Source organism: Camelus bactrianus, chromosome 32, assembly GCF_048773025.1.
Source record: "Camelus bactrianus isolate YW-2024 breed Bactrian camel chromosome 32, ASM4877302v1, whole genome shotgun sequence".
Lineage (NCBI taxonomy): Eukaryota > Metazoa > Chordata > Mammalia > Artiodactyla > Camelidae > Camelus > Camelus bactrianus.
This window is the reverse complement of record NC_133570.1, coordinates 23,605,662-23,624,819: the sequence shown is the minus strand read 5'-3', so window position 1 is coordinate 23,624,819 and position 19,158 is coordinate 23,605,662. Positions and strand designations below refer to the sequence as shown.

The 19,158-nt window shown below is 56.7% G+C and overlaps 2 protein-coding genes across 11 annotated transcripts in view; one reads left to right on the top strand and one right to left on the bottom strand.

Moving 5' to 3' along the window:
- Positions 1-11: 11 nt before the first annotated feature.
- On the bottom strand, positions 12-13,367 carry COMT (catechol-O-methyltransferase). Of its 4 annotated transcripts, none has more exons than XM_074356042.1 (5): positions 13,229-13,367; positions 4,335-4,617; positions 3,441-3,634; positions 3,087-3,218; positions 12-777 (listed from the first exon to the last, which is right to left on the bottom strand). In XM_074356042.1, exons 2-5 carry the CDS (start codon positions 4,615-4,617, stop codon positions 577-579), a joined length of 810 nt encoding a protein of 269 aa, XP_074212143.1. In that variant the 5' UTR covers positions 13,229-13,367; the 3' UTR covers positions 12-576. The 4 variants fall into 4 exon arrangements, with proteins under 4 accessions (XP_074212143.1, XP_074212145.1, XP_074212144.1 ...); XM_074356044.1 differs by having other exon boundaries at positions 13,190-13,323; XM_074356043.1 differs by lacking the exon at positions 13,229-13,367 and adding an exon at positions 12,233-12,416.
- Positions 13,342-19,158, top strand: part of TXNRD2 (thioredoxin reductase 2) — a 32,174-nt gene continuing 26,357 nt past the window's right edge. For 2 of the 7 annotated variants that reach the window (XM_074356040.1, XM_074356038.1), the window contains exons 1-2: positions 13,342-13,481; positions 16,042-16,107. In XM_074356040.1, the coding sequence (XP_074212141.1) occupies positions 13,403-13,481; positions 16,042-16,107 (145 nt within the window). In that variant the 5' untranslated portion in view covers positions 13,342-13,402. Of the gene's footprint in view, positions 13,482-13,665; positions 13,754-16,038; positions 16,108-19,158 lie in introns of those variants that run through there. The other 5 variants (XM_074356039.1, XM_074356037.1, XM_010956956.3 and 2 more) reach the window with 4 other exon arrangements.

The window sequence follows — 19,158 nt, the reverse complement described above, 5'->3', positions numbered from 1 at the left end:
ATCAGCTGATCTCTTGTCTAAACATTGAGACCTTTAATTTGTGTTTCACTATCTTTTCAACATGATGCTGGTGTATAAGATTGTTAGCAGTGGATTTTAGTAAAGAAGTTGCGTTTCATTCTTACAAAGGAGGTGAAAGCACTCAGGAGTCAGAAGCATGGTGAGAGTTGCTGGTCAGAGTGCATCACTGAGGTGTTGCTGCCACCTGGTGACAGCAGACCTCAAGGACAGGCTGTGTGGGTCCCCCGCTTCCTGGGTCTGCTGGACATTTTGATGGCGGAGGACCTGCCCGTGTAAGAAGCCCTGTCAGAATGCTGGTGGGTGACACTGTGAGGGGCACCACTTGCCCTGGTCTGGTCTTTGCAAGCAGATACTTTGCAGATTTATTGCAGTGACTTTGCACAGTGAGCTGGTTGCCCTAGGGGCGGACCAGCAAGGGACGGCCTGCGGGTGCTGTGCAGAGGCCTCAAGGGTGCTGCGCTGAGGGCCCCAAGCTGCAGGAGCAGGTTGGCAGGCGGGGGTCCACCGCACCCTTTAGAACCAGGCTCGACTAGGGGGCCGGAGCAGGCTGAGTGGTCAAGGCCTCGAAGGGCTGCCCGGGCCCTTGTAGACCACCTTCTCCAGGCCGTCCATCACCTGCGAGTACTCCAGGTACGAGCTGAAGTGTGTGCACTCGAAGCGGCTGTTCCCGCGCACATATGCCAGGAATTCCGGTGTTCCCGGGCAGATGACATTGTCAGCCAGCAACACGGTCCCCTTCCGCAACAGGCCACACTCCTGCAGGGACAGACCGGTCAGAGCGGTGACTGTCAGGGTGTCTGTCAAATCCCCCGCAAGCCAGGAGGGAAGGCCTAGGTCCATCCCACTTCCTCCCCGAGGCCACCCTCCTCCCTGCAGTGGCCACTGCAGGAAGGGGATCTCCTCCATTCCTCCTGCGTCCTCAGCCCGACAACAGTGGGGGGCACACGGTAGGTGCTTACTAAGTGCTAGCGGGAAGTGTGAGTAGAGGGACGGGGCCAGGACCTGGGCCACAGTGGCAAGTAAGGCCAATGGGTGCCTTGGTCACCTGGTGCCAGGAACTCGGGGCTCCTCAAGGTCAGGGAGGTACCCGGTGCCTGGTGCCTGTGCTGCTGGTGGCAGTCATTGGAGGGTTGACCTGGCCCGACCAGGGTGACCCTGCAGGGCTGAGGGCGGAGGTGGGACAGACCTCCCCACCCATAAGCCTGCGCCTTGGGTCCACCCTGGACAGCCCCCAGCCCAGCATTTGAGGCAGCGCATCTGCAAGAGCGCCTGGGCCTTGGGCAGCCGGCCAGCGCTCCTGGGCCTGGGCTCTGCTGAAGGAGGAGCAGCTGGACACAGCCCTAGGGAGTGGGCTCCCGGTCTGCGGTCTCTAAACCTGGGGAGGAGCCATTTGGATTACGTAAGAAAGAAAACCCTTGAGAGGAAACATTTGCCTGGGGCAGGGGTGAAGGGCCACCCAGTTGCTGTGTTGGACTCAGATTTTTTATGCAATCATTGTGTACAACTGAAAAAAGTTAAGCAACTCCAAACACGGAAACCAAATGAAACAAGGGGCCCCAGGTGTGTCCTAAGTTGCAGCAGGACCACGCGGATGTGTGGGCCCCTCCTGGTGACTTAGGAAAATCCACTCTGCACCCCCTAGTGGAGTCTCCCTAGTGGTGGCCACACCTCCAGCCCGGAAGCCAAGGGGAGGCCCAGGGCCCTCAGGCCAGAATGGGAAACATCTGTGAGGTCAGTGAGGCTTAGGGACACCCCAGGAGCCAGGATCTGAACAAAGTGCTGCTAGGAATGATGGAGTGAAAGGCCTAGAACAGAGGGCAGCCCAGGAGGCACCCCCAGCCCTGACGCAGCCCCAGGAAAGCATCTGGGGCAAGAGGTGCACGAGGTGAGCTGGGGATCCAGCTGACGGGCTCGGGTGGGGCGGGGGCGCTGAAAGACATCAGGCACTAACCCTACCGGTTACCCGTGGACGAAGGAAGCAGAGGAGGGGGAAGCCAGGCCACTGCCCTGAGGAAAGGAGATAAGGAGGCAGCACTCCCTTCCCCACACCCCACCTCCTGACGGGGACAGATTCCCGGAGTGGTCTGGCCAGAAGCTCAGGGTCCCGGCAAGCCAGTGGCAGGAGGAACGGCATTCGGAGGACCAGAGGGGTGGCCACTGTCCCCAAGCCTCCCTCCTCTCACCCAGGCTGTGGGCTTGACTTGGGAGTGTGTGTCTCCCTTGCCCCTCTGGCTCTGGGGGGCTCCAGCTGCCATGCTGTGAGGACACCCCAGCAGCCTGTAGAGAGGTCCGGGTGACGGGGGACCAAGCAGCCTCCCATCTGAATGGCCACCTGCCTGCCCAGCCCCTCAGCCCCGACCCAGAGCCCAGCTGCAGGGCTACAGAACACATGTCCCCGGTTCAGAACTTCTCTTCTGTTGAGCTAATGACCAGCTTTGAACAAGCGGCACTGAGAAAACAATCAGTTTCTTGGTTATGCCAGTATTTGCTCCTTTTCTATCAGCGCTGGCCCCATGATCATCACACACACCGAAGCTGCCGAAGCCTCCACGCCCATGACGCAGGTCCAGCCTGGTCAGCTGCCTGGTGTCTGCCCTCAATACTCCACTTCCTCCCCCGCCCCAGTGTGCTCCTCAGGCCCCCCAGCCTGGTCCGAGGGGCTCCTTGCCTTCCCCCCGCTGCCCCATCCTGCTGACGCAGGTCCTTGTGCAGCTCCTGGAGCTGGACCTCCAATCCGCCTGCCCACAGCCACCTCCCTCCATGCAGCCGACAGGCTCCTTCTGGAAAGAAGACAGATCTAACTTGTCCGTAACTGCTTGAAGCCCTCTGTGCTCATGCCTGTGGGGTCCAGACCTCCACACACCCTGGCCCACTGCCCCAACCTGCCTGTTCCCAGAACATCCCGGGCCCTTTCACACCCAGCCTGCGCCTCCGTGCCCACACCAGGACCACTTAGTGCGGGGTCCTGCCCTGCCTCCAGCTATGGCTCAGCAGGGCCCCTGGCTCTCCGAAGGCTGAGCCCACTGACACGGGAGCCCACCCTGCCAGGCAGGTCTCCAGCTCACCTCTAGAAGGAGCGTGTCTGGGAGGTACCGGTCCTTCCAGTGGTCAAGGAAGACCATGTCCAGCGTGTCCACGTCATATTTCTTCTTCAGCTGGGGGATGATATCTTGGGATGCCCCGACGACCAATGTCACCTGGAACAGCCCTCGTCAGTGTCCGGCCACAGGGCAAACAGACCCCCACCTGGCCCCACACAGTTTTCTTCAGGGTTTGGGAGACACATGTCCCCGGCCCCAGCCTCCACGGAATGATCAGCAGGGAAAATGTGGCATTGAGCTGCTGGGGTGTGATGAAGCCCCCAACCCGCCCGGCCCTGGGAGCCTCAGTGCCACCCCGGGGGTGGTGTCATGCCGCACCCTGTCCTGTAGGCCTGCGAAGTCCAGCATCTGCTGCGTGATGGCGGCGTAGTCGGGGTTAAGCTCGATGGTGAGCAGCCGGGCGCCGGGCAGCAGCAGGCGGGCCATACGCACGGCCGAGTAGCCCACGTAGGCCCCCAGCTCCAGCAGCACGGAGGGGCGCAGCTCCTGCACCACGGCGTCCACGATCTGGCCTGCGGCGGTGGAGGGGGTGTGAGCAGGCAGAGGGGCCTGACCCACTCCCAGTCCTGGCCCAGCTCCTTCCTGACTGAGCAGCAGCCCCCTCCCGATGCCCAGCCCCACGGCCCATGCCTCTGAGCTCCCATGGCCACTCAGGCCCCTGCGCTGGTCTCTTTTCCACCATTCCTGGCTGACCCCAACCCGTCCTAACCCAGAGCTGCCCTCTGCGGAAGCCCCGACCCCACTCTGCCCACAAGCTGCACTCAAGAGCGTCCTTGACTCCCTTGAGCTGGACACGGTTGGAAAGGCCAAGGAGGCCGGACAATGGCTGTCACGTCTGTCCTCAGCCTGACCCTAGGAAATGCAGCTCAGCACGTGCCGGTGCCCCACGCTGGAGTCCAGAGATCAGGAGGCAGCCCTGGGGGTGGGGGAGCCTGGCACCTGGGCTGGGCAGAGTCCAAGAGACTCGGTACGCCCTCCCGCCCAGCCAGGACACCCAGGAACCCACTGCCCACCCGGCGGATCTGGCCCTGCCAGAGGGTGTGCAGATGCAGGGCCTCCAACTGGTGTTGGCGAGGGGCCCCCTGCACAGCACCTCCTGGGGGTCTATCACATGGCTGCCCCCATGGAGATGGCAACATGGTGTCAGGAGTGAGAGGCTGGTCCCCTCGCCCCTGCACACCTGGGAGCCAGGTGAACGGCCACAGCACCCACCTTTCTTGTCGCCCACGTTCATGGCCCACTCCTTGGTCAAGCAGTAGGTGTCGATGGCGCGGACCACGCTCTGCGGGTCGCCGGCCACCGCATGTTGCTGTACGTAACGCAGGATGCGCTGCTCCTTACTGTCACCCATCAGGAGGTTGCAGATGGGGTGCAGGAATAGCTCGTTCCAGCCAAGGAAGACGATGCCGCAGCGGCGCAGGACCGGCAGAACCAGCAGCAGCAGCACCAGGCCCAGGGAGACAGCGACCAGCAGCAGGGGTGGGCCCTCCAGCATCTGGTGAGGGGGCGGGCAATGGCAGGGTGAGGCCTGCAGGAGGCCAGGTGGACCCAAGGGCTCCCGTGGTTAGTGCCCCCTGCCGTCCTGGCTGACCCACCCATGCACGCCTCAGTCGGGGGTGGTGCTGCCACGGACCCCTGTGCTGACGGGGGCCCAAGGTTCAAGGGGCCAGCCACCTGCCAGGTTGCTAGCTCCAGGTGTGCACAGCCCCGCTCACCCGCAAACAGCTTCCTGCTGGGGCTGCGCCCTGGGTGGGGAGCAGCTGTGTGTCTGGCAGTCCTGCCCGGGGGCTGCAGATCACAGCCCCCCACCCCTGGCCCACCGTGTTTTCCCAGGCAGCCCAAGGTGAGCTGAGGCTCCTGACACTCAGGGCAATCCCAGAGCTCCTGCGGTTCTGTGAGTGTTTCCAGATAGGACACAGGTGGCCCCCATGTGAGGGACACAGGGCACAGCCTGCTGGCCACTCCATTAAGGGATGACCACACAGGGCGCATCTGTCCCTTGAGCAGGAAGGCCACCTGTCCGCCTGCACCACAGTGTGAGCCAGATGTGCCCTCCCCCTTGGCAAGGGGCCCTCCGGGAAGGTAGCCCAGGCCCCAGGCAGACGGATGGGCCTGGGGACCCTGTGACATTGCAGGGCTGAGTCAGCCCAGAGCAGAGACCTTAACATGGAAAAGGATGAAAGGAAGAGGCAGGTGTGATGCTTCCACTGGGGCCTGTGGTCACTCACGGGCCACGCACAGGAAGCAGCCTCAGAATCCCAGTGGCCACACAGGCCCCTGCTCTCCGAGAAGCTCCTGGGCAGAAAGGCTCACCCGGGACAGCAGGCAGGGCAGGGCTCTCAGAGGGGAGACCCCTGGAAGACAGCTCCGGGCTCCAGACCCCAATGACCAGGACCAGGAGGGGCTTGGTGGGCAGAGCAGAGGATGAACAGGGGAGCTGAGACCCTGCCCGTGGACACCCAGGCTTTCGGGAGGTCTTGGGCCACGCGGCCTGGTTACACAGTGAGCACATAACCAGCAGGTCAGAGTCCGCACACTGGAGGTGGGAGCCTCGGCCACACCAATCTCTCCAGCTCCAGCACGGCCCGGACCAGACCTGGCCTCCCAGGAGGCCCTGCCGTCCACTCCCCTTCTCTGGGCCCAGCAGCAAAGCAGACAGAAATTCTGTGTTCTCTGGCTTCTAGACCATCAGCAGCAGGAACCACAACCTGCAAGTGACCAGAGCCCTGGAATGTGGGCCCCTCCCCAAGGCCAGGCTCGCCGGGCCTCCCTCACCTCGCTGCCCGCAACGACCCAGTCGGGAAATGGGCACAGGACTTGAGCAGACATCTCTCCAGAGGAGACACGCCAGTGAGCAAGCAAGCATCTTCTCAACATCACTAGTCACTAGGGAAATGCAAAGCAGAACCACAAGGTACCACTTCACAACTGTGAAGATGACGTCCCCACCCCGACCTCCAACAAGGGTACACAAGTGCCGGTGCAGACGAGGAGGAACCGGAAACTCGTGCACGCAATGGGGGCATGAGACGGTGCAGCTGCTGTGGAAAATAGTTGGCGGTTCCTCAAAAAGTTAAATATAGAGTCACCGTGTGACCCAACAATCCCACTTCTGGGTGTGTCCCCAAAAGGGCCGAGAGCAGGGAGTTGACCTGATCCTTGTCCACCGCGCTCACAGCACGGGTCACAGCAGCACCAAGGCATAAACCAAGCGTGGTCCGTCCGCACAGCGGGTGGTACTTAGTCATCAGAGTGAGGGAAGCCCTGAGCCGGGCTACCCACAAGGACGCACACTTAGGACTATGCTAAGTGAAATAAGCCAGACACAAAGGGATGATAAATATTGTGTGAATCCACTCATACGAAACACCTAGAAAAGGCAGATTCAAAGGGCCGAAGTCGAGCAGGGGCTGCTGGGGCTGGGGAGGGGAGGGAGCTACTGCTGAATGCGGGCAGAGTTTGTTTTGGGTCATGAAAAAGTTCTGAAAACAGTGGTGACTGTTACACTGTGTGGACGCACTTAATGCCGCCCCACTGTACGCTTAGAAATTGCTAAAATGGTAAACTTTAACTTATGCTTATTTTTCTACAGTAAAAACAGTGGGACACCAAGAAAACAAGCACCCCTGCTCCTGGTCCTCCCTGATCCCAAACCAGAAAAAGTCATACCATTCTCCGCAGGGGAGCAGGGTCCAGAAAAACCAGCACAGCTCCCGCCTCCGCGGGGGCCCAGGCACTGGAGTCCCGCTCCGGGGTGGACGCCCACCCACGCCCTTCTGGGAGGAGGGGAAGGGCTTCCTTCCAGTGCCCCTAGTGTGTGTCCTCAGAGATGGCACACAGACCTGGGCAACCTGGCAAGGGGCAGGCCCTCTTTCCCAAAACCATAACAGCAACACCCGCCCCCACAACCTTCCTTGCTATCAGCCCGTTCTTAAGTGTTCTTCCTGCACTGAACTCTGATCACCACTTATCCTCCTTGAGATAGAGTCCCCAAAGAGGGCAATGGAGACGCTTTGCAGCTGGGTAATGACCTTGGCCCACCAGGCCTAGGTGGGTGGGGGACAGGCAGACTGGCCTCTGACACCCGGAGCCATCAGGTCTTCATTCTGAAAACGCCCATTCAGCACTAGGAATGCCTTTGGCCGCTTTGCAAAGATTTGAATCTGCCGTGGGGCCCAGGCGGCCGTGGCCTCCGTCTGCAGAGCAGCGGACACTGGGCTCTCTTGGCCACACGCGTCAGGAGGCCAGGGTGAGGAGAGACGGCACTCTTGCTGAGCTGAGTGGCAGGTAGGGGGCCAAGACCTCGGCCGCACCTCCCATCTGCTGTGATGCCAGACATCCAGGAAGACAGCAGGATGGGTGCTGTCCCCAAAGCAGGGGTAGAGGCCAGGCTTCTCCAGGAAGGCATCTCCTGGCCTAGAAGGAACCCCCCGGGGGCATCCAGTGCCCCTGCTGAAGGTGTGCCAGCGCAGGGCCCACTGCCCACTTCCTTCCGGTTGGATGACATCCTTGCCAAGGATGAGGGGGGATTGCAAGAGCTCCTTTGGCGACTCCAGCCCCCCTACCCCAGCGTGCTCCCCACAGGCTTCTCCTTCCTACCCCATCCCTCCTCCCTCCAGCCCCTGCCTCCTCCGCTCTGTCCACCCTGCCAGGCCTTTCCCTCCCTTCCACCCTCAACCCCACAGCCACCGAAACCTTGGGCTCCCGCCCCATGGGGGGCTCTCAAGGGACTCAGGGACCCCCAAAAGCAACCACCTGAGACTGAGAAGACAAGGTCCAACTCTCATATAAACTAGTGAGTCTTACACACCCGGTGTTCACACCTTCCATGCCTCAGGATGGTGTTACCAAACTAAGCTATAAAATCCCTTAAAGGAATTCTACCCTAATTGGCTTACAAAGGAACAGGCACTTACACAAAGTAAATCTTCCTAAAACTCCCAGAAATATAAGAACCAAGGCATAGACACAATCATATAAAACTCAGTTTCTGTAGGAGTTGGGTCTTGTCTTTGCTCTATTTTATATTTTTATCCAAGTTGTATTGTGGCACGTGGAGCAGGCCCTCGATCCACGTGAGGGTTTAAAGTTTTCCACCAGCGTCTGTGGGGAGACCTTTGAGATCTTTTTTGCCCTGGTATATGAGCTTAGAGAGGCGTGGACCCAATGTTTCCAGTTCCAGGTGGTAGCTCTCAGGGGTCCCTGAGTTCCCTAAGAACCAACTCAACTGTTTTTCAAGTTCATGTAATTTGGTAAATCTTTGGTTAATGAGACTAGTTTAATATTGTTGATTTCATAAAACAACCCTAAAGCTGTCAATGGTAAATATGCAAACATATATTTTTATTCTATTTGCTTTACTAAACAACCCAATACTATATCTGTTAGATGTTTGAGATTATACAAATGATAAATTTGCTTTTAATCAAATTTGGTTACTATTCTGAGAAGCTTTATTTCAACAATAATTGTGTTTTATAGTATGTCTACCTAAAAACAGTTTCCAAAGTCTTTTCGGTAACTTGCAACTCTAGAGTTAAGCCAAATTAAGTTAAATAATACATATTCATTAAATACCTTAATAAATTTTTTTAATGTTTTAAAACTATTTTTAAATTGAGATGTAGTCAATTTAACATGCTGTTTCAGGTGTACAGCAACCTAATTCAATTATACATATATATATGTATATATATTCTTTTTCAGATTATTTTCCATTATAGGCTACAGCAAGATATTGAATATAGTTCCCTCTAAATAATTTCTCATTAAGTTATAGTGCTGAAACATTCACTACTGGTTAGTCATCAGGTGAACTTTGTATACTTCTGGCTCCTCATCCATACATGATACAAAGAGACTAAAAGACATTTGGGTGCGTTAATAAATACGTTCTTGCTGCAGCCAAACATGCAGTACCAGGAGCATCTACCTTACAGATCATGAGAGGCTATATTCATAAAATTTGCTAATCTGCTACAGAACACTGGTATAATTTGCTAATCTGCTACAGAACCCTGCTACAGAACCACTGCAATTCGCAGTGGCCAACTTCCTAGTTTTCCTGGTCAAGTAACGGTCGCTAGCAGGTAAACATCACAAACCATGTGTGAGAATAAAACCACCACTAGATACACCCAGAGCAGAGTGAGCTGCCTTTGTACACAACGTAGCGGGGAAGACAGGACGTGTTTTGTCAGGGGAAGGAGGGTCCTTTTGTCCTACAGTGAAATGAGGAATTTTGTGCTGTGAGGTCAGAGCTAAGATGAACCAGGTGGAAGGGAAAGCTTTTTCCCCAGTGAGCTGTAACGCCAGCAGTGTGCTGATACCAAAGTGGGGTTTGGTTCCCTCTCTGTTAAAACAGTATGATTTCTTGGGTTATTGGTTTGCTCTCAGTAGGAGATTGTAAAAGGATTCTCTTTACTTTCTGGAGAATCTTTCTAGGAAACAGAACTTCTGGCTTTAATATAATCCCTGTGCCACTTGACGTCACTCAGGAGGCCCAAGTGTGCTGGCTGTCAAGAGCCCAGGGTTTTTCGGGCATGTCCCCTCCTACATCTACGTTTGAGCTTTTGGGTTGTTGCTCGGGAAAGCGGATTAACTACGTATTGCTCTGCAGTGAGCTGGGATCGTATTTAATCAAGCGTTCACACCTTCCAATGTTTTTGACAACAATCTTCCCCAAATCAATCCTTAATGAAGTCTTGATCTCAAAATGGTTTGGGGATTTCTCAGAGGGTCCTCGGAAAAGCTCACTGATTTGTTCTCTCACGCTGTAAGAGGAGGGATGTTAAAAATAATTAGGTTTAGGTGGGGAGAGTATAAGTCAGTGGTAGAGTGCATGCCTAGCATGCACAAGGTCCTGGGTTCAATCCCCTGTACCTCCATTAAAAAATAAATAAGCCTAATTACCTACTCTCCTAGCAAAAATTTTTTTTAAATGAAAAAATAATTAGGTTTATTCGTTATGTTAAGTTGCACGGGAAGCACTGTCGAATGAGAAGAGGTGCGTAGCCTTCCCTAGGTGAATGTGTGCAGGTAAATGCTATTCACAGACGTATTTCAGAAGTTTGTCAGTGCCCTTGCTTCCCACGTGTCCGGGTACAACGCTATCACTCACAGCTCCACACTGAACGTGGTGTGTGTGCTGCAGGAACAGCCACGTGTCCCTGTCAAGTGTGTTTTTATAACACACTCTCCCCAGCTCTTTAACCACAGCCACTTGAAGTCTTTCGTCATCTGCAGGTAATTCTGTTTCACTCTGATGCTTCTCCAAAGCATCTGCAATGCAATGCAGGCCAGAGCACGTCCTCAGCCACAAAAAGGGCCTGACTTGAGATGCACCACACGGGAAGCGCTGACCAGGGACCCCGATGGCACCGCCCCACCGGCCTGACCAAGGGCCCCAGTGCAGAGACCAATGGGCTCATGAGCTGCGAACCAAAGATAAGGCAGAACAGAAACGGACAAGACTGAGTGCACTGAAAAAGGACGACTGGAATTTTTCGTGACTTTCGTTTAGAATACTGTTGGCTCTTTAACGTTCCCTTTTCTTGATATTAAAAAAAAAAAACCCATCCTCTTCTCTCTTAAGCGAGCTATGACTCATAAAAATCTAGTAAGTTATACTTCTGTAAACAAAATTAAAGCATTTATCTTTTTCTCCCTGTCTGATCCTCCAAAAATCAGAAACTACATTGCGTATTCCTATATTGCACATAAACAGTGATCTGCATAGTTTAACAAGACTGCCCTCCTCGTGACAGGACATGATTGAAAACCCTGGTTGTATTACCAAGGAATGTCAAGAATGAAAATGACTCATAGAGGAACTGTGGTCACTTTCTGGAGCCAAGGCTTACAAAGCCCTCTGGGAAAATCTGGGCTGGTGCCCGGCATCCAAGGGCCTCAGCCTTCCAGTGAGCAAGGAAGGTCACCTCCTGCAGCCCAGGAACCCTGGGATATTGGGGGGCCTTGACAAGACAGGAATTCACCCGCGTCTGCAAGTGAAGTTGATGGCAAGTTCTTGGATCGACCTCCCACGGTGGAAGGTTTTAAACGTGCATCTGAGATTTCCCTATCTAAGCTTCCATGAAACCAGCTGAGAAAGGGCTGGAAGTCAGTCACCATTCTTGCTGTACGCATGGAAGTCATCAGCCCCACCTAATGAGACCAGAACTGTTTTGTAAACAAGGATATTCTTCCTTTGATGATCCCTGATCAAAAAGGGAAATGACGGCAGAGAGAGATTCTAGCTCAGTGGAGAAAATAATACTCTTGTGGGCCACTGGAGCCCAGCCCCGCCAGCATCTCTGAGGCCCTGTTAGCCACCTGTAACCTGGACTGCGTCCTGCCACCTGCCGTGCTTGGTCAGCCCTCCCTCCCCAAACCTCTGGCTCTTTCTGCCTCCTCGAGGACCCAGTACAACTCTCCAAATTGATGCTCTCCATTTCCCTCCCTTCCAGCTTGGTGTCCCTGAGAACTAAAATCTGGCCGCCAGACCCTTCCCGGGACTCAGCTGTCCTATAGCTGCCCTTCATCTCCAGGGTCTGGAAAAGCCCTGGAAGCTGAGGCTAGACAAGGTGGCGGGAAAGTCCGAGAACTCACCACCCAGCACGTGGGGGCCACTGCAGAACCCCCCTAGGGTTCCCACATCTCCCGGGCTCTGCTCCGCGACACAGATGTCTATGCCGTCACCAGTCACACCACACACCTGGAAAGCCGGCGAGCGGCCTGCCACGGTCACCTCATGCCACCACCTAGAGACACTCAGAGCTCAGTGTCTTCCTGACGCCGTCCCAGGACTCCAAACCACTCACTAAGGAGACTCCCTCCCTCTGATCCCTCTTCTCCACCAGGTCTGACAGTAGAAACACTAAGGGTGGCACCTCACAGTACTTCCCTAAAATGCCCCAGCTCCCCAGGGTGACTGCCTGACCACACTCATGGCTTCCAAAAGGGAAAAAGCCAAATTCTACAGGTGCCAGTTAGCAAGCACGGGCTGGTGTTCCAGGGACCCAAGCCTCTTCCCTCTTTTTGTAAATTTTCACTCCCTCTCTCAAGCCCTGACGCACCCCCACCCCCACCCTCCCTTTAAAAGGCCCAGTCACCTCTGAGCAAGGCTGGAGGGAGCTCAGGTCTCTCTTGTCCTGGGTAGTCAGTGTCCGCTGTGTTTACCTGACCCCACTCTGCAGGCAAGCCCCTCGGAGCCCCTCCAAGAGTGGAGGCAGAGGCGCTCAGGGAACCAGGCTGGGAAAACCTGAAAGGCTGGTTTGGGGCAGATCCTTCCTGGTGGAGTGGCCACACCCCTGAAGGAAAGGCCCAGGGACCCCAGGGCCGGCCAGTAGCAGCCCAGTGGAGATGGCTGAGCCCCACCCAGTTCTCCCTCTGCGAGGGTCCAAGGGTGGAGTCAGGCCATGACTCTGCAACCTGGTCCCAGGTCTGAGAACTCCCAGGAGACTGGAGGCCCTCGGGTCCAGGTCCCCTAGCCCTGTTGCAGCCCCTGTGCCCAAGCAGGCCTTCCCCTGCAGTACGACACTCCTCCATCCACCAGACTGGCACCACCCACTGCCCCCACCCACTGCCCCCATCTATGTCCAGTGACCCCATCTCAGAGTTCCCATCCCAGGTCAGAGACCCTACCCCAGGTCCCTGAACCCCTCCCCACCCCAGGTCAGATTCCCCAACCCCAGGTCCAGAGACCCCACCTCATGTCCAAAGTCCCTGTCCCAGAGCCAGCATCCCAGGTCAGAGCCCTCCATCCATGTCTAGAGACCCCACCCCAGTTCTGGGGGGTGGTCCTTGTACCCTCCACTCCAGACCGGAGCCCCTGCCCCAGGTCCGGAGCCCCCATCTCATGTCCAGAAACCCCCATCCATGTCTAGAGACCCCACTCCAGGTCTGGGGGTGGTCCTTGGACCCTCCACCCTAGACCGGAGCCCCCAACTCATGTCCGGAGCCCAAACCGCACGTCCAGAGACCCCACCCCCCCACCCCGGGCCGGAGCCCCCAGCCCAGGGGGATCCTGTCACCAGAGTCCTAACTCCCCCGACACCCGGGCTCCTCACCGAAGCCGGAGCCCCACCCTCGGTCCGCCGCGCACCCACCTCGCCGCGTTCTGCCGCGCCCCGTCCGCGCGCCTTCCGCGCCCGGCGGTTCGTCGCAGGCAGTGCGGCGGGCAGCCCGGCGGCCGAGGCCCCAAGGCGGCGGCGGCGGCGGCGGCGGCGGCGGCGGCGGCGGCGGCGGCGGCGGCGGCGGCGGCGGCGGCGGCGGCGGCGGCGATGGCGGCGCTGCGAGGACCGGCCGGGCGCTTCCGGTGGCGCGTGCGGGCCGTGCCGGGCGGGGCGCGGGGCGCGGCAGGTAGGGTCTCGGGTGCGGGGCGGGGGTGCGCGCCGGGGTGGCGGAGGGGTGTCCGCGGGGGCGCCGCCGCAAGCAGGGCGCCCGGCCCCCTTTCCGGGCGGGAGGGAGCAGGGCCCCCACCCCGCCCCCAGGCGCTGCCCTGCGCCCCCAGCCCCGGATCGACGTGGTCCCGACCTTGGTGGAGATGGCTCACCTCTTGAGGTCGCGCGTGCCAACCTGGCCTCCTCCTCCCCGAGGCCCTAGCGGCCACACGCATCAGGAGCACGATACAGGCACGTGCAAGAATCAGGAAGGGGACACGGGGGGGCCCCGCGGCATGCCCTGGTCTGCACTGCTCTGTGGGGCTCTCGGGAGCAGAGGACATGCTGGGAGTCCCCCTGGAGCCACCAAGGACCAAATCACACAGTAGTCCCATAACCCTAGCACCCAGGGTGCCGCCAGGGTCGGGGGCAGAGGCTGGGTCCCATGGGAGGACGGACTCCCCTGAGCTGGCCAGTGCCACCACTTAAGCCACCGTGCTGTTGCCAGTCCCGTGCGTGATGACATGCTCTCCACCATGTCCCTGCACAGTGACCTGCCCCCAGACCCTACCCTGGATGACCCCAAGGGGAGTGGGTGCTGGGGCTGGAGCAGGGAAGGGGGAAGTGCTCCTTGTGAACATGGTGCAGTGAGAGGAAGAGTGGCTGGGCCCTCAGCCAGCTGTGTGCTGCCATGGTCTTGGGGAGCAGGGCTGGAGTGGCCTCACAGAGTCCAGGGAGGCCGTCACCTGCTTGTGAGGAGGGGACGGGTAGCTGCTCTCGGTAACTTTGCTGACCTTCAGGACCCCAGCTGCACGTGTCAGGCAGGATGTTCGCGGTGATTTGACGCCCCTCATCCCGCCTGCTGCAGCTACTGCCACAAGCCCAGGCCCTGCAGGCTGGTAGGGGGCCTTGCACCCAGGGGAGCCCACAGGGCCAGGGTGAGGAGGAGCTGGTAGGGCCTGGGGGCAGTGGTGACACCCAACAGGGGCCCCTGGGTACAATTTGGGGCCTCAGCCTCCATTTCAGCCCTGCAGCTCGTCTGAGAAGGAAGACACCTGCCCCGTCTGGGTGTGCGGGTGGTGGGTGCAGCCCCGGAACAGGAAGCAGAGTGGCCGTGCGGCTGGTGTCACCTGTCCCTGAACCCCAGGGAAGAGCATACAGGGAGGACAGCTGTGCGTTCCCCCCCAGGTGGCTCCCGAGGTGGCCGGCAGCCTGTGGGCACATGGGGCCTCTGCTTTCCCAAGTGCCGTTCTCCAGCCTCGCCATCCTCGCTGGGCTCCACTCTTGGCAGGCCCAGTCCCAGGCCCTGCATTCAGAGGACAGCAGAAAATCAAAAAAGGAGGGCTCAGAACGCAGGGGTGAGACAGACCTTTCCAGGCCGAGCCCTGCGTGCAGGGGCCCCATGGGGTGCAGGGGTGCATCCCCCACTGACACCCTAAGGGCAGCGACCCAGATCCTCCCACGTGTTTACAGGAGCTTCCAGAGGCTCAGCTGCTGGCCTCCTCCAAGTCATTATCAGACTGAGGGCACCTGGGCATGCCCCATGGGGAGAGCAAACAGCCAAAGATAAACCCACAATCCATGCGGCCAGCTGCTAGCACTGCCCTCTATCTGACAGCAAGCAGGGGGCACAGGGTGGGCTGTGGGGCAGAGAGACGCATGGGGACCCTGTCGTGGCCGCAGGAAGGACAGGCACCTGCCATGGAAGGTAGGGGTGTTCTGCTGGCAAACTGCGCAGCAGTAGAGGAGAGAGCCCCTGGATGCAGCTCCTGGGCTCCCTCGATCTCCCTCCCCCTCCACCCCATCCTGATAATTTTCTGTTAGTCCTCCTCCCTCCATGGAGAGCGGCTGGGGAGCGTCTGGTGCCTGGAGTCCCTGACAAGGGCCCAGGCTCAGGGCTCCCTCAGGCTGGCCACACCCGAGGACACAGCTGCCCTCACCTGCCCCTCCACTCCCTTCTCGCCACCCACCCCATATTAGTTGTCCCTTGCCTGCCTTCCATGCCAGCATTTGCAGAAGAGGGATGGATAATGCCTTCCGCAGGGTAGGAAAGACAGGGTGAGCCCCAAAGGCGTTTCAAGTCGCTGCCCTCCCAGGCCCAGCAGGCACTCTGAGAGGCCAGGCCATGCTGCCCAGTACAGGGTCTCTCCTGCTCTTGCTCACTTGGAACGAAGGGTGGCCTTTGCAACTGAAAGACAGATGGACTCAGAGCAAACGTGTCTGCTCAGAGCATTGGGTGAAGTTAAGTTTGGGGCAGTCCTGCCGGTTAAGTTACCTTCCTGACATAGGGGTATGTATGTGGGGGGTTCCACCCCTGCCAGCCTCGTCTGGCACTGCTCAGTCTCAGGATGTGTGGTTGCCTTCTGCGTGAGGTGTGGCAGGTGGTCCCCCAGACCACAGGCGGGACTCTGGTCCTGTAAAGTCCATCCTGTGCCACATTAGACCGAACAGAGCTGCCAGCCCTTTGGAAACTGTGGCTTCTGGGATGTGTGCCCCTGGCTAGTCCTGGCCCCCCTCACCTCTCACCCCTTACCCAGCAGGACAGCAGTGCTATGACCTCCTGGTGATCGGCGGGGGATCTGGCGGCCTGGCCTGTGCCAAGGAAGGTACGTGTCTGCATCCTACACCCCGCGGTGTGGCAGGGCCTCCAGGCTTCCAGGCCCTTGGAGAGAGCAGTGGTTGTGTCCAGGGCTGTATGAGTATGTGCCCTGAGTAGCCATGAGCAGAATGCACTGTCCCTGCAGCCGGCCTGCCGGTCTCTGGGCCAGTCACCCTGCCAGGGTCACCCAGCAGCCTTGTCAGTGCGCCCAGCTCCCCATGAGCCCCAGCTGTCTGTGCGGCACACAGCAGCCAGGGTGGCCCGTGTCTAAGCCTGCCTCCTGGGCTGCTGCCCTACCCTGGGTCCCGTCCGCCCCTGCCCCTGTCTCCTCCTCGCTGTTTTGCACGTGCATACGGGGTCTTCCTGGCTGGCCCCCTACCTGGTCAGCTGCGGTCTCATCCCTGTGTAAACCCTGCACATCCCCAGCTCTGCTGTCCTAACCCTGGCCCTGACCCTGACCTTAACCCTGACCCTAACCCTTGCCAACACTTGATACTGTCTTTTCTATTGTAGCCCATCCTAAGTAGGTGTGAGGTGCTGTCTCACTGTGGTTGACTTTTGTTTCCCTAATGACTAACAGAGTGTCTTTTCACATGTTTCCTGGCCATTTGTGTATCTGTGGAGAAATGTCTATTCAGAAACTTTGCCCATTTTTAAATTGGGTTGTCTTTTTTTATTACTGAGTAATAGGAGTACCCACACACACATATATTCTAGACACTAGACCCCCATCAGGTACGCAATTTGCAAATACTTTTTTTTTTGTCTGTGTATTATCTTTTCTCTTTTCTGATGGTGTTCTTTGCAGCACAAGTGTTTAATTTTGATGAAGTCGGTTGATGATTATTTCCTGTACTTTCAGTGTCATATCTAAGAAACTGATGCCTAATCCAAGGTCACACAAACTTAGGGCTGTTTTCTTCTGAGTCTCAGAGTTTCAGAGTTTCAGCTCTTACATTTAGGCTGTTGGTCCACTTGGGGTTCGGGTGCAGGCATGGTCTGAGGTGGTTGCCTTTGGGTGTGTAGGGTGCACCTTCGAGTGATGCTCTCCCCTGCGTGGGCGGCGCGGGGACCTCACAGCAGTGCCATCTCCTTTCTCCTCCTTCCACATCACCACACCCTCCACTTTTATGTGTTATAAACCCCACAACACTTTGTACTATTTTTGCTCAGTTACCTTCTAAAGAGATTTGAACAATGAGGAAAAAGCTAACACCTCTGCCCACAGGGTCATCTTTCTGGGGCCCTCTGTTCCCTTTTCTGGATCTCAGTTTCCATCTGGGATCATGTTTCTCTACCTGAGGGGCGTCCATGAACGTTGCCTGTAACGTGGCTCCCAGGGTAATAAAATCTTTCAGCGTTTGTAAGTCTGAAGATGTGTTTATTTTGCCTTCATTTTGAAAAGATTTTTTTCCTCTGGCTATGTAATTCAAGGTCGACAGTTTTCCTTTAGCGTAGTCTGTCCTCCATGGGTTCCACATCCACAGATTCCAGTAACCACGGATCCAAAAATATTTTTTTAAATTCCAAAAAGTCCCCAAAAGCAGAATTGGAATTTGCTGCACCCTGGCAACTGTTCATGTAGCATTTACATTGTATTTACAACTATTTATATGTCATTTGTATGTCATTTACGTTGTATTTACAACTACTTGCGTAGCACGTACGTTGTGTTAGGTGTTAGAATGTAGTAATGATTTAAAGTATAGGTTACTGCAGATACTGCAGCATCTTGTACGAGGGCCTCGAGCATCCGTGGGTTTTGTGTGTCTTTTCCTCTGGTGGCTTTGAGGATTTCCTCTTTTCGGTGGTTTTGAGCAGTTTGCTGGTGGTGTGCCATGGTGTAGCGCTGACTTGTCTTCCTGCGGGAGTTCACTGGGCGTCATAGCTTCCACTCAGGCCGGGAGACTCTTCAACCACCATTTCTTCACTGTGGGAGCCTAGTTACATGTTGCCAACCTGCCGCAAGGCTCACTGGAGTGCTTTTCACTTGGGATCACTCCTGTTCCTGTTTTCGGGCTTACTTGCACGAGCCGCTGCGGTTTCTGCTCTTCCAGGAACCCCACTCCACGCAGTTTTCACCCTCCAGTTCGACTTTGGTCCTTTCTCATAGCTGCCATGTTGCTGCTTAACTTTTTGACCATTTGGAATACAGTTATAATACCTGTTTTATGTTCTTTCCCGCTACTTCTGACATCATGTCAGTTTCCATGGACTGCTTTTCCCTTGAAGGGTTGTTTTTCCTGCTCCTTTGCCTGCCTGGTAAGTTTTGTTTTGAGTGCAGACACTGAACTTCACCTTGCTGGCTCCTGGATAGTTTTGTATTCCTAGAAATGTTTCTGAGCATATTCCGGGATGCAGGTAAGAGACAGTTGGATCTTTTTGAGTCTTCTGCTTAAGATCTGTTAGGCGGGCCTGGAGCTGTGCCCAGTCTAGGGCTAATTATTCCCAGCTACTGAGGCATGACGTTCCTTAAAGCTCCCCTGGGCTGCAGGAATAATTTCTCCAGGCTGGCTCCTGCCCCTCTTTGGTCCTGTATCTCAGGAAGTCTGGCCGCCTCGGTCTCCCCGAGACGCTGCTGGACTCTGCCTGGGCTCTCCCAGTGCAGTGTCCTAGGGACTCTCAGCTCGTCCCTTTCCTGTCTCACAGAGATCGCTGGCCTGTTTTCCTTTGTTCAGTCTCTTGAAACCGTTATTTCATGTATTTTGTCTAGATTTCTGGTTGTTTTGAGCCGGAGGGTACCTCTGGTCCAGAGACTGTCCTGGTCAGACCTGGGACCTGGGCCATGGCACGTTGGAAGAATCTCTGAGGCCACAGCCTTTAAGTCAAGCATTGGGGTCTCATCATTAGTCAGTTGAACAAAATGGTTTTGTTAGTGAAGATTCTGAAACTCTGTTCTAATCTTGGTAGCCATGGATCAAGCACTGGTGTTTCAAACACTCGTGGGATCCTGAGTGTGAGACGGGCGCCCTTGGAGCCATCACGTCCAGGGCCGAGGGTTGGCTGTGCAGTTCCCCAGGCGAGCTGGGAACCCCGTGATTAGCCTTGACCTCAGAAC